The sequence below is a fragment of the Genypterus blacodes genome, unplaced genomic scaffold (assembly GCF_046128005.1).
Source record: "Genypterus blacodes isolate CSIRO-AG114 ecotype Tasmania unplaced genomic scaffold, CSIRO-AGI_Gbla_v1 ptg000187l_1, whole genome shotgun sequence".
NCBI lineage: Eukaryota > Metazoa > Chordata > Actinopteri > Ophidiiformes > Ophidiidae > Genypterus > Genypterus blacodes.
The window spans coordinates 51,755-65,307 of NW_027466988.1; the positions used below are offsets into that span (position 1 = coordinate 51,755).

The 13,553-nt window shown below is 42.8% G+C and overlaps 2 protein-coding genes across 2 annotated transcripts; one reads left to right on the forward strand and one right to left on the reverse strand.

Annotated features, from left to right (window-relative positions):
- Nucleotides 1-729: 729 nt before the first annotated feature.
- On the forward strand, nucleotides 730-4,478 carry LOC143014279 (dual specificity protein phosphatase 19-like). The gene is made up of 4 exons (XM_076168097.1): nucleotides 730-952; nucleotides 1,548-1,594; nucleotides 2,656-2,808; nucleotides 4,077-4,478. Exons 1-4 carry the CDS (start codon nucleotides 730-732, stop codon nucleotides 4,281-4,283), a joined length of 630 nt encoding a protein of 209 aa, XP_076024212.1. The 3' UTR covers nucleotides 4,284-4,478.
- A 2,633-nt stretch (nucleotides 4,479-7,111) lies between these two features.
- Nucleotides 7,112-12,711, reverse strand: frzb (frizzled related protein). Its single transcript, XM_076168098.1, has 8 exons — nucleotides 12,246-12,711; nucleotides 9,612-9,860; nucleotides 8,925-8,960; nucleotides 8,777-8,836; nucleotides 8,606-8,671; nucleotides 7,848-8,052; nucleotides 7,712-7,775; nucleotides 7,112-7,511 (listed from the first exon to the last, which is right to left on the reverse strand). Exons 1-8 carry the CDS (start codon nucleotides 12,448-12,450, stop codon nucleotides 7,452-7,454), a joined length of 945 nt encoding a protein of 314 aa, XP_076024213.1. The 5' UTR covers nucleotides 12,451-12,711; the 3' UTR covers nucleotides 7,112-7,451.
- Between the last annotated feature and the right edge of the window lie 842 nt (nucleotides 12,712-13,553).

The window sequence follows — 13,553 nt, forward strand, 5'->3', positions numbered from 1 at the left end:
AGACAGATTGGTGGTCAGACAGACATGAGGTCTCAGGTTTCGCCCTCTGTCTCGCCTCCAGCAGAGTTTCTTTCACTTCAGCTGCTGGGACAAACAGCCGGTAGAACCTGGGCAGGTAAACTGGATCGGATCTGAATCGGATCTTTGACTGGATGGAAATTGAACTGCTGTGGGTCTCTGCTCTTTAACGTGTTCCGAGCCGAGCCAGGCTAAAACTGCATCAATACAGAAGGTGGGTCTGTGTTTGAATAGTAGTTTAAATAGTAATTTGTTGATATTAGTCATTAGTCATTGTTTGTTTGTTTGTTTGTCTGGGTGTAGTATTTAATAGAATTTACAAAAATAGTACTTGTAATATGAGAAATAATTACAAAAGGCCCATAAATCATCTTTGTAACGACACAAAGAACAGCTAATGATTTATTCATTCTGCTTCTGATTGGTTGGCTGAAGGTTTAAGCATAGTACAGGTTTAAGCATAGTACAGTCCTTCAAGTGAACACAGCAACAATGTCTAAAGTTGTTCCAAACCTCCCAAGATCAGGCCCAAACTTTTAGTTTTGTTTGTTTCTGTTGAGAAAACAGTGGTAAGAAATTATTCCATGTTATAACACAATATTAGATATCTAAAAGTCAATCATTTAACGTGTATTCAGCCTGGACCAACAACGTCTAATTTCTTTCAACTCCAGTCCAGTCTAGTCCAGTTCAAATCAGTCTGGTGAAGTCATGCAGTCCCTGGCTGAGGAGATCGTGAGTTTCTCTAGGACTCGGCTGAGGAAGCAGTGCACCCGTGTGACATCACTGAGTGGCCGTCGCATTATAGAAACCTGGAAAGGTTCCACCATTACTGTAGTGGAAGACCCTGTCCCCCCAGAGAGGATGGTGGGATATGTCCAAGACACTTCCTGGGACCTGCGGGTGGGCGTTGTTAAACCCCACCTGCTTCTGGGTGAGTTAATCTACTGAATATTTTAAAGGTCAAAAATATTATAAGTAAAAATAACTAACTAACTAACTAAAGAATAACTCACCAAGTAGTAGAAAAATCTAACTAATTAACAAAATGTCTAAATTAACTATCTAGCTGCCCTCAACACAAAATTGAATAAATAAATAAACTACTAACTAGTACGTGAGAGCAGCTCACATTGCACTAGGCTTTGTCCCCTTTATACAATGACCCTGACTAACTCACTAACTAGCCGACTAATAACTAAATAGAAGAGGAGGGCAGTGTAGCAGGATGGTGGATAGGTTCTGGAGCCCTGTGGGTAGACCCACTCTATGACCTGCTGGGTTTGGAGTCTTCTGGCATGGAGACAGCCCAGCAGCCCAGCAGCCTAACAGCTCTGGCTGAGGTACGCTTAGCTAAGGCTCAGCTAAGCCTAAAATAAGTTTAGCCCAGCTAATCACAAAAAGAGACTGTGTACAGCAATGTAACTAAACAGCAGTTTAGTTACATTCGGAGTGTGACCTCTGCGTATGCGTGTGTCTGTGTCTGTGTCTGTGTCCGTGTCCGTGTCTGTGTCTGTGTCTGTGTGTAGGCTCCCAGGATGCTGCACATGACTTTGGAACACTGAGAAAACACAAGGTGAGGTCTTTGTTTTCAAAATAAATGTGTAACATTCTGTGATCTGTTCGCATTAAAGCTCCCTGAAGGTTTCCAGTGGTAATTCCAGAATGTTCCTAAAAGGAATTGTAGGGATTGTAGTCCCTTTTAGGAAACTGTTCAAGGAGACCTTCATGGAATGTTCTCCATATTTTCTTTAAAATGTCCTCATGTAACAGGAACTTTTGGGGAACATTCCTTAGAGTAATTACACAACCATGAGGAAATATTCCATAGACTGGGGAATGAAACTTGAACGTTCCTGGAAATATGAAATAAAATCAGAACAATCACAAACATTCTTTAAGGTTCTGATGTTTGTGACCTCACTGGAATGCTTAGAGAAAATGACCTTACTGACTTACTGTTCTTGCTCCTGTTGAATACTGAAAGGTTCCTCAGGTTCGTGTTTATTATAGAAATCTGTTTAGTTTGTCAGTGTTCGAACAAAGAAGGTGGAGGACATCATTTTTTCAACAACGTCCCTTTATGCAAAATATGCAAAAGAAGGGTTAGAGGTTTAGGGAGAGGGTTAGGGGTTAGAGTCTTAGGGTTAGCTTAAATGCGTTACATTCAGTCTTTTTCCTCACTGCCATACAACAACCAATGTAACACATCACCACGTAGATCATATCGTAAAGGGACGATTTACTGGTTAACCCCTGGCAAATGAAATAAATCACAAAAAAATAATATATGCTGTATAAAAAAAGTTAAATATAATGTGGAAAATATAATATAAATGATGTGTACTATTGATTGCTGGATCAGAAATTAAAATAGTTCAATGATCAATTACCAATGAAATCCATAGTGGCAGCCCTGAACACATCACATATTTGGATCTGAAGTGTTATTGATATGCCATTCCGTTTTCCAATGATTGGATGTCAGATGCCTTCTTGCCACAACTCGTCAACACATCACATTAATAGAACAACCACATGTCTGTGAAGGTTCTCAATTATCCATAACAGTCATGATAGGCAAGGAAGGTCCATTCTCAGGCAACTGGACTTGGTTCTCCTTGTGCTCTTCCTCAGGTGTCTCACATTCTAAATGTAGCGTTTGGTGTAGACAACATCTTTCCTGATTTCTTCATCTACAAGACCATAAGCATCCTGGATCAGCCAGACGCCAATCTGCTGCTACATATGCAGGAATGCTGTGACTTCATCCAGCAGGCATACAGTGAGGTACGAGGACTGCTGATCTGTCTCCTCCTCTCCTCCTCTCCTCTCCTCCTCTCCTCTCTTCCACCCCACCTCCTGCCCTCTTTCTCTTTCTCTATAAATTATTTATGTGTAGTTTTGTTGATGTATTATTAACCTGCACTCAGATCAGATCTCAGTGTCATACAAGCTTTTAGCTCACCTCAACATGACACCGTATGCACTCACACAGTGTATGATTACAGGAAGTGGATGTTCATTTTTGTGAGTGTGAGATGTGTGTGTAAGTCCAGTTGTGATATTTAAACTGATACTTTTTCTTTGAAATGTTTGTATCAGATTACCCAGCAGACTATCAGTTATTGATGTTGTCGTGACAACAACAATAACAGCTGCTGAGTGCAGCATTTCCTCCTTGGTGTAATTTAGAGTTACAACATAAAATAACAAACAAAAAAAACTGAGACAATGGAATAACTATAACAACATAAATACAACAATCTTCACAGATTGGGGGAGGAAGTAGAGTTCTCTAATGTTCAGAGGAGAAAGTAATAGATAGAGAGGACAAATAATCACCTTAGTGACAGAAATCATCTGCACTTCAAATTGACGCCAGAGAGGTGTGCCACGGAGGGAGGTTTGTCAACATGGGATTCATTTTAAAGAGCTGTTTTAGCAAATATCTGCCGCTGGAATCAGTGTTAAACAGTACTGAGAAAGTTGGTTCAGGCTTTGTCATCCAGAGTCTGCGCACATTCAACTAAGGGGCGGTGTCTCAGATGTGTGTGTTACAGTTTCGAAAATATTACAGCTTCATGTTTCGGTGTAGAGGATGGAACTTTTTATCATCCTTGCTATTTTCTAATTTTCCCTTTAGGCCTACAGTGAAGAATATGTTTTGCATTGTTAAAATATCAACAAATGTTCAATAAAGCATAAACCTCAATCCTTATAAATGATTCAGGGTCAATCAAAATGTGAGACGGACCGTATGCAGTACTGACTGATCTGTAGGGCTCCCTGTCATGCCTTCATGCCGTACCCTAACCCTAACCTTAATGACTTTAGTGTATGGATGTGCTCTAAACAGAGACAGCAGACAGAATGGGGGGGTCAGAGGATGGTAAGTTGCCATGGCAATATTATCCTGTTTAAAGTCAACTCATCCCATGTAAGCGCGCTAAGCCACAAATTCCGCTTCATTGTTTACAGCTCTGCAGGGTGAATACTGTTGCCATGGAAATACTTTCTGGTGTGTCAGTTACTAAGCCCCTCCCCCTCTGCCTCAGAAAGGTGTTGTCCTGGTCCACTGTAATGCTGGAGTGTCACGTGCACCGGCAGTGGTGATTGGCTACTTGATGTCATGTGACGACCAGCCCTTTGAAGCTGCGCTCTCACTGGTGAAGACAGCACGGCCCACTTCCTGTCCAAACCCCGGCTTCCTGGAGCAGCTGAGAAACAGCAACATGGACACACTGAAAGGATCCAAACACTAGAGGGTGTGAGGAGCAAGAACGGATGGATTTACTGAGAACAGTAATCCTTACATTTGACAATTTACTGATGAAACGTTTAGGAATCAAAATAGTAAATCTGAAAAAGTCACAAATAACCACAAAACAAAAAGACATTATCTGAAAAAAATTATCTATAGTCTGAAATAAATGAAATGTCAGGAGCTTAAAACAGGAAATGGCAGGAGAACAAACTAAGGATTCCTATTCCTACTTCCTATTCAGGAAGAATTTAAGAATTCTGCTGTTATTGTGATTGGTCATTGTGGATCTTTGTCTTTTTATTGATAAACAAAAAAATCGACAGTTTCATAATCATTCAGGCTTGTTTTGTTTTGTGTGTTCATTGTTGTCATGATGATCTTGGTATTTTTCTTATTTCTGAAAATTAAAAAACTATTTAAATCTTTTATGACAGATTCCTCCAGTTATTGTCAAAATAATACACACACACACACACACCCAGGGGCAGAGACAGTAAGACAAACAGAGAGAGAGAGAGAGAGAGAGAGAGACAGAGAGAGACAGAGAGAGACACACTCACAGAGAGTGTGTATGTGTGAGAGAGAGAGAGAGAGAGAGAGAGAGACAGAGAGAGAGAGAGAGAGAGAGAGAGAGAGGGGTAAAAGCATGTAGGTTCACGTATTTTAGGTGGGCGGGGTTGTCAATGAAGCAACTAGGAGCACCTGGACTGGAATCATCCTGGAGGCCTCATAACCCCCTGTCCCTGTCATGGAGGTGATGCCTCTCCATGTGCTGTGCTTTCTAAATAAATGGTTTCAACACTATTTGACCCTATGTTCTTGCATTTGAGCTGGCCGTGAGACACCACACACTGTCAAACAGCTCCTGGTTCTGTAGTGACAAGAATCAATGTTTAACCGAGTTTTCATCATTGTTTGCTCAGTGGGTAGTGCTTCCACTTGGGAACCGGAGGGTCGCCGGTTCGAGCCCCTGCCAAGGTGCCCCTGAGCAAGGCACCGAACCCTCAATTGCTCCCCCCTCTGCGAAGGGTGGTAATATAATGTAATGTAAGTCGCTTTGGATAAAAGCGTCTGCCAAATGATCGTAATGTAATGTAATGTAATGTTTGTGCATCATAATCCAGTGATTGATGGATTTTGTTCCTCCTACTCAGCTACACGTCTTAGCCTGACCCAGGATGACACTTTGGATGGAAATACTTAGGCAGAATTCCTCTCAAAACAAACTAAAGAGCCTCTCTAATAGCTGAAAAAGGGTTAAAACCAGGAAACCATGAAAGGCTGTCAAATTCTGTCAGGACAGAATGGAGATGTTTCATCTTCGTCAACACAGTCACAATCACTTGTAAAACTCTCCACTGTAGATCCCCAACCTTTTTGGTTAACGGTGGCTTGTACTGTGTTCTCCATGAGCGCCTCACGTTTGGAGCCATACACACCGTACACACACACACACACACACACACACACACACACACACACACACACACACACACACACACAGCCTCTAGCTGTGTCACCATGCCCATTCAGTTTATGTATATTTAGTATTGACATCATCACAGCATTGTATCTCTTGACTCGGATTCTAGCGCCTCCTGGGGGATCCCCAGGAGTTCCCAGGCCAGATGAGGATTTGTTTGTCTTCCCTTCTTCCTTCTCTGAAACATTTTCCCAATTTTTATCAACAGATGTAGACAGATGTAGACCCTGTCCTGTAGAGATGAAGACCCTGTGCTGTAAAGATGAAGACCCTGTCCTGCTTGAAACTCATGCATTCTACTCTCAATATAATTAGTCATACTTCTATTACTGTTATCATTGTTGTTGCTGTGCTTGTCTTTCTCTCTTTCTCTCTCTTAGGTTCCTTCCCGTTAAAGGGGAGTTTGCTGCGGTTGCCAAGTGCTGCTCATGGGGGAATGTTGGGTTTCTTTAAATGTTCTGTATGTAAAGTACCTCGAGATAAAGTTGTTGTGATTTGGCGCTTTATAGATGAAATTGAACTGAATAAATACATTTGAATGAGCTGAGTTTTACCAGCTTTTCCTCCTAGACAGACATATTGTATCAAATATGGGCCATTGTTGTCTTATGATGTCTCTCTCTTTGAAGGTTGTCTCTGGTGTCCTCTCCAAATTCCTTTTCTTTTTAGTTTTAGTTTTTGTCTAAATTAGGTTTTGTTTTGTGTTGGATTTCCTGTTATTTTCTTTCTTATCCATGTTTGTTGTGATTTGTTTTTTTTTAGGGTTTATCTCAGGTTTGAATCCATTACTCTGTACACGTTACTCTTAACCATGACTCATGTCTGTAACACTGTCTATCACCGTCTCTCTCCCTTTCTCACCCTATGTCTCTCTCATTGCTCTCCCTCTCTATGTCACTGTCTCTCTCCCCTCTCTCTCTCTCTCTCTCCTTCCCTCTATGGTGGTGGTTGGTGTTGGTCTGTTCTATTCACTAGATGAAGCCTGAGCTCCGACACACACACAAACATTTGTTTCATTGTGTTGTTAAGATTTAATGCTTCAAACTGCTGAGAAAGAAAAGATGTTTGACACACCGGATTTACTAATCAGCAGTATTGATCAATATTGATTGTTAGTTTACATGATAATGTGTACAGGTTTTTTTATATGTGAGTGTATGTTCAGACAACATCCTTTAAAAGTACACAGGATTACTGGCAGGAAGGAACAGTGATGGATTTTCAAAGTAAAGCTATCTCTCGCTCAGAAACTCACATTCCATCTGCATCCCGGTCTGCACTGTGCCCTGCCCAACACAGGAAATAGGGTTCCAGCTGAAGCTTTGTCATTTTTTGGAAAGAAACAGTGCTCTTACAGCCCAGCTGGAGCTGTGTGTGAACACAATGTGTTTTCATGGCTCCCATCATCCTCCATTGCATCACCATGGAAACTGTGTCCAGTATTTTGAGTGTTTGTATTGCTTTCATGTCTTCAGCGAACACACACACATACACACTCACACAGACACACAGACACACAGACACACACACACACACACACATTCTGAATGCACACTGAAGTGTGTTTGTGCAAAGATAATAAATGACAAAAAATGACAGCAATGAAACAGAATTCAGCTTCAACAGGCTGTGATAGTGCAATATGTACACACACACACACACATACACACACTCCTTCAGGTCTCAGTGGCGACTCCTGCGCTGCGCAGTTCGGCCTTTACCCTGCAAGATCTGATCCCATCTCTAAGAGGCAGATAGAGAGATTAGACAGAGGATAGAGAAAGACAGTGAGCAAGACATGGGGTGAATGGATTGATTCAAGATCTGCATGTGTGTGAGAGAGAGAGAGAGAGAGAGAGAGAGAGAGAGAGAGAGAGAGAGTCAGAGAGCGACAGAGACAGAGAGACAGAGAGACAGAGAGAGACAGAGAGAGAGAGAGTCACCTTGACCTTCCTTGCCATTCTGTCCTTCCATTTCTGAGCAATGGAGCCATCAATCAGGAGTAACCTGAAAACACACACACACAAAGTTAGAAATTACTTCAGTTGTACTAGTACATGTAGTACTTGTTGGCCCTACCTGGATGTCTCGTCATTCTCGTAGCCCATGATCAAATAGTCATCCCCCACGGAGAGGGGGGGGCACAGACAGGAAGAGGAATAGTAGAGCGTCTGTGTGTCCCTGGGAATGTTGACCAGAGACGACTTCAGCACCTCCTTCACCTCTACCAACGCTGTGGGCTCCAGACCTCGATTCCTCACCTCCCTGACCCGAGCCCGGATTACTGAGAGACAACAACCACAGGCTGACCATTTCAGACCATTTCAGCTTTATGTCACCTAAGATAACCTAAGTTGTAACTGCTAATCACAGACTACTCGTCTCATCTCACAGGTTCTTATGGAAGCCTATTCTGTAGAGATGTAGACCACCCTATCCTGTAGAGATGAAGACCCTGTCCTGTAGAGATGAAGACCCTGTCCTGTAGAGATGAAGACCCTGTCCTGTAGAGATGAAGACCCTGTCCTGTAGAGATGAAGACCCTGTTGCTGTGCTAGAAACCCGTGCACTCTCTTTGTATTAATATCATTAGTCATATTAACATTAGTACTAATCTCTGTTGTTGCTGTGCTCCTCTGCTGTGTGTCTCTGTCTTTCCTTTCTCCATCTCCATCTCTCGCTCTCTCGCCACGCCCACTTAGAGCCCGGTTCTGCCTGAGGTTTCTTGTCAACCCAACCGTCGTCATCATAATTCTGTAGTTATCATATCCCAGTGCTCATCTAGAAACATGAGCTCTGGCAATTTCTTTGATTTTGATTTTTTTTAACCGACTCACCATAGTTGTAGTTGTTCTTCAGGTACGTCTTTAATGCCAGTCTGACTGTTTTACACCGACAGCGATCTGAACACATACATAAACACACACACACAACATAAAAAACACAAAAAATATCAAAGCATCAACACAACACAGACGAATAGGCAGGCAAACAGAAAGACAGCTTACCTCCTTGTGGGCCTCGACAGTGGAGGTTGTTAGAGTCCATGGGAAAATCTGGGCTTGATTCTGTCAGAACCGATCAGAACTTATTAGAATTAACCAACCACTACAACCCAGGTGACTAATAACCTCAATAATCATATGACACACTCACCTGGGTTACACCTGGCTGGGTCCTGGTAGTTCTGATCTACAGAGACACAGAGCCATGCATTCATTCTCTAAAAATGTTTCATCTGAAACCAGAGCTCACAACTTATCAATCAAACCTCGTATTATGCAGAGTCTTTAATAGTGAATGATCATGCAAACAATTGTTATATAGATTACACAATTGTTTTAGAAGTGATCAATTCATTAGTTAATTAATTAATAGTCAATGATAAATGAGGAGCAATGGATTGAAAACAGAAACGCCTTAATGAACTTTGACCAAGCCTCAGGAAAATCCCCAAACCTGATCCAGTCCCAATAGGCCGTTCAGGGTTTTGTAAGTGTTTTAGGAGCACAGAGAGCTTTTTATTCGCTGATCAACGAGTTCTTTGAGCAGCAGCCTGGGACAGGAAATGTCTCACGCTATCTGGGGGGGAGGGAAAGGGGAGGAGGGGCTGATCCACTTCCTGATGCTCTAAACCTCCTGAATGAGGAAAGTATTTCATGAGTTTTATTGATTAATGATTTGCACAGCACTCTTATATAGATCACATTATACATGATAAGGTTAGCATGAGCTCATATTATCATTATCTACATTGGGCTAATTAGCCACATTACATTAGCTTCAGTGCTAACAGAATTAGCTTCTAGAATTAGCGCTAGGTGATGATGGCGATAAAGATACCTGGGCCCTCTGCCTTGACGATGGCCTCGGGGGAGATGCAGACTCCACGGTCGTAGAGCGGCAGTTCTGTGCAGGCCAGGCTGTCAGGCCAGCTGTGGTTGTAGCGTCTCATGACCGGCTCACAGCCCAACTGAGCGCGCTCACAAACGGCCTTACAGGGCCTGATGGGATCGTGCTGGAAGTCGATTGTGCAGATGGGAGCGTACATTGCACACAGGAAGAAGAGCAGGTCAGGGCTACAGCCCGTACCTGCACCAGAGAGACCGACAGGTACACAGAGAGAGACAGAGACAGAGCGGCAGCCGGTGAGTTGGGAAGATATGCAAAGAAAGACAGCGCAAGACAAACAAGGCCATAGGAACAGGCAGGAGAGGGACGGACAGGCAGTCAAAGAGCGAGAGGGAGACAACCAGGTGGACAGAGATCGAAATGTGCGTAGAGACAGACATGTACACAAAGAGACAGACATGCAGCAAGAAGAGAGACAGAAAGAAAAACACAGGCAGCCAGAGACAGAGAGACAAACGCGTATGCAAGTAGAGTGAGAAAGACAGGTATGCAGAGACAGAGAGGTACAAACAAGCAGCCAGAGAGACAGGTAGCAAGAGAGACAGACAGGTGCGCAAAGTGACAGAAAAACAGGTACACAATGAGACACACGTATCCAAAGAGACAAAGACAAGTATGGAGACAGGAAGGCAGAAAGAAAGAGAGACAGTCAGATAGACAGAAAGAAAGACACAGAGAAAGGCAGAGAGAGAGAGACAGTTACTATAGTTCAGATTGTATTGTCATGGTAATTTGTTTTTCCTGTATGTAGGAAATGTTTGGATATGATCACACATGATCAAATCCATCAATCAGAGGAGTCACATTCATAATTAATGATAAAGACACGCCCACATGTTTATAAGCCTAATGTTGACCTCGAACATGGAGGTCATGGGTCAACACTAACCCTCAAACTGAAGCTATGTGTGTGTGTGTGTGTGTGTGTGTGTGTGTGTGTGTGTGTGCGTGTGTGTGTGCGTGCGTGTGTGCGTGCGTGCGTGCGTGTAACACAGGTGGGCTGATATGGAGATTAGACAGGAAGTGTGTTTAATCAGTAAGTGACTCTTCATAGCCTCAGCACGTCTGAACTCTGTCTGTGTGATTAACACACACACTTATCAAAACCACACTATGTGTGTGTGTGTGTGTGTGTGTGTGTTTCTGTCTATACACACTATCAGCTGGTATGTGAAGGTTTGTAAGTTTGGATTTTAACTCTTTCTTCACTTTGTCAATTTCAGTTTTTATGCGTGTATGAAGACGGAGGTGATCACCACTCATTGTGTGTAAGGACAGGGGGCGGAGCTTGTGGTGCAGCATGAAGTGATGTCATTGTAACACTCTTTGGTTTTGTCTACGTTCATTTGAAGCTCCTTTTAGCTTCACTGGGGAAAATTCATCAAAGGTCCTGCTTACAACACAGTGTCACCATGGTAACAGAAGCAAATTCGCGAAGCTTAATGCACAAGTGTTTTTATAGAACAATTCACTTCTTAGTGATTATATTTTAAAAACACGTTGAGTATTTGTATTCAGTTCGTCTTAATTCATCAGGAAAAACTGAAACTCCAATAATGCTCTAATATTTGAACCCAAATGTGTTGCAACAGGAAGTTTATTTAAGGTGTTTAGTTCTTTCATGTCTGTGTTTCTGTTTGCGACCTTTACTGGGGAAGTTCTGGTGGTTTCTAGCAGTCTGGACCTCCAGCTGTTTACATCTCTTCGTCTCTGTTCGTGGTCAGGAGTGCTCGTAAACAATACGATCAAGTCTGTATTGGAATTGTTCCAGTTATGAGATCCTAATGATCATAATGTAAAACAAACACTGTGACGATTATAGTTTCATATGACACCGCTCATATGTTGTGTTTACTTTCAGAGGGATTGGGCCACAGAAGTCTGCTGGGTGTGACCTCTTGACCGCCTGTGTTCTAAGGGATGAGAGCATCCAGACATTTCTAAGCCTTTTTCCTCTCGTTAGCTTATTCTTCATTTGAAACAAAGAGAAAAAGCTCATGAGTGCACAAATCAGGCTGTTTCATAGAACACACAGCTCGCCAAAAACACACCACACAGTTTAACCCCATGTTGGGTTCACAACCCACATTTCTGCCATGGTTGGTCTGACCATAAGCATTTAATGCTCAGTCACGTTGAAACCATGTAAACTGTTTTGCTCGTTTATTTGGTTTGGCACTTTAGAGAGAACGGACTTCTTTTTGTGTGCAGTTAGTTTCCATCCATTCGTCCATTCTGTAACTGCCTCATGTGAAGACAACTTTTTACTCAAAATTTACTTCATGTCCTCAAAAGTATTTCAATGAAAAATGATAGCTGCTTAAAACTAATCAATCAAAGCTTGAACACCCTTTGGCTTTAAGTAAGTGACTAAATGCTTAACTTTAATGACCTGCCCTAACTTATACACTATGAATGTTATTGATTTTGCACTAAATGAACAGCTCCAACATCTTAATGAACATTATCTGACTAATTAGGGTTTGCTGACACTAATTAAAAGCTAAAGCATGATTGGTTAATTAGCAGATGGTTGATTATGTTTTAGGTGGGTCTAAAACTCACCCAGGAGCCCCTCAAACTGCTCAATGGCGAGCACTGCGTTGTCCTGCGTGCTGTGGTGGAGGTGGTTTGGCATCTTGGTCATGTTCCATGGCATGGAGCGGCACAGCGGGATCCGGACCGGTTCACAGGATGCAGCACGGGCAGCAGGCGTCCACAGCACGCACGAGACAGCCAGCAGAGACAAGGAGAGACCCAGGGAGAACATGATGGAGAGATCCGAGGAGAACAGGAAAGTCCGCTCCGGGGCTTCCCAGAAACACTGAGGCTAAAGAACCACAGATTCCCGGAGTTTGAAGAGTGAAAACTGAGGAGCTTTTTGTCCCGAGTCTGGAATCTGCTTTTCCTCCTTCTGCTCTCCAAGGAGCGGGAGGAGCTGCTTTGACCTCCTCCTCCTCTTCCACTATCCCTCCTTCTCTTAAACTCTCCTCCTGCTCTTTCCCTCCTTCTCTAAAACTCTCCTCCTCCCTCTTCCTTGCACTGAAAAATCAACACCAGAGCCTGTGTGTGTGTGTGTGTGTGTGTGTGTGTGTGTGTGTGTTTGTGTGTGTGTGTGTGTGTGTGTGTGTGTGTATGTGTATGTGTGTGTGTGTGTTTGTGAGGGGTGGGAGCAATATATGTAAGTGGAGTGTAAGTGAGTATGTGTGAGTGTGTGTGTGTGTGTGTGTGTGTAATCTCTTATCATAACAACCTTTCAATGAAATATATTGCTTTTTGGAGGATTTGGGCAGCGAGGAAAAGTTTATTTAGCATTTCTGGATCTGGATCTGGACCCAAAATCGGGTTTAGGTTTATAAATTTAGTTCAAGAGTAGAACACACATGAAACTGCATCCAACTGCTAATTAGATGATGATTATTAAGGATGCTGATGATGACAAATGAAGAGGCTGTTGAATCAATCTCGGAAAATCAAATGATGGCCTCGAGATCTTAAACTCCACCCTCTACAGGAAATATTTCTGCTTCCTGAGGAAGATTGAGGACATGGATTTTAAGGGGTCCATGTTTAAGTCTCCCTTTGGCTTATGGCCAGAAGGGTTAGTATGTACGTTGGTGTCTTTCACGGTGAGGGTTAGGGTTAGGGTTAGCACAGGGAGCTCTTGAAGCAGCGTACAGAAAAACTGCAGCTTCAACGAATACTGAAGTGAAAAAGTGGGTGTGGGGGGAGTTTGGAGAGGCCATGGTGGACTGTTGGTTCTGGAAAACTGTCAGATGACTCAAGAAGGGAGGCAGGGCCTGGCTCAGACTGTACACAGGAGGACTGCTGACCTCAACAGAGGATATAATCTGCTGATGGAAGGAACACTTT

Coding starts and splice junctions, on each gene's coding strand:
- LOC143014279 (XM_076168097.1), top strand. CDS start 730: ATGCAGTCCCTGGCTGAGGAGATCGTGAGTTTCTCTAGGACTCGGCTG. Junction 953..1,547: donor TAAACCCCACCTGCTTCTGG/GTGAGTTAATCT, acceptor GTCTGTGTGTAG/GCTCCCAGGATGCTGCACAT. Junction 1,595..2,655: donor GAACACTGAGAAAACACAAG/GTGAGGTCTTTG, acceptor GCTCTTCCTCAG/GTGTCTCACATTCTAAATGT.
- frzb (XM_076168098.1), bottom strand. CDS start 12,450: ATGTTCTCCCTGGGTCTCTCCTTGTCTCTGCTGGCTGTCTCGTGCGTG. Junction 8,961..9,611: donor CGTCAAGGCAGAGGGCCCAG/GTATCTTTATCG, acceptor GTGTCTCTGTAG/ATCAGAACTACCAGGACCCA. Junction 7,512..7,711: donor GAATGGCAAGGAAGGTCAAG/GTGACTCTCTCT, acceptor TCTGCCTCTTAG/AGATGGGATCAGATCTTGCA.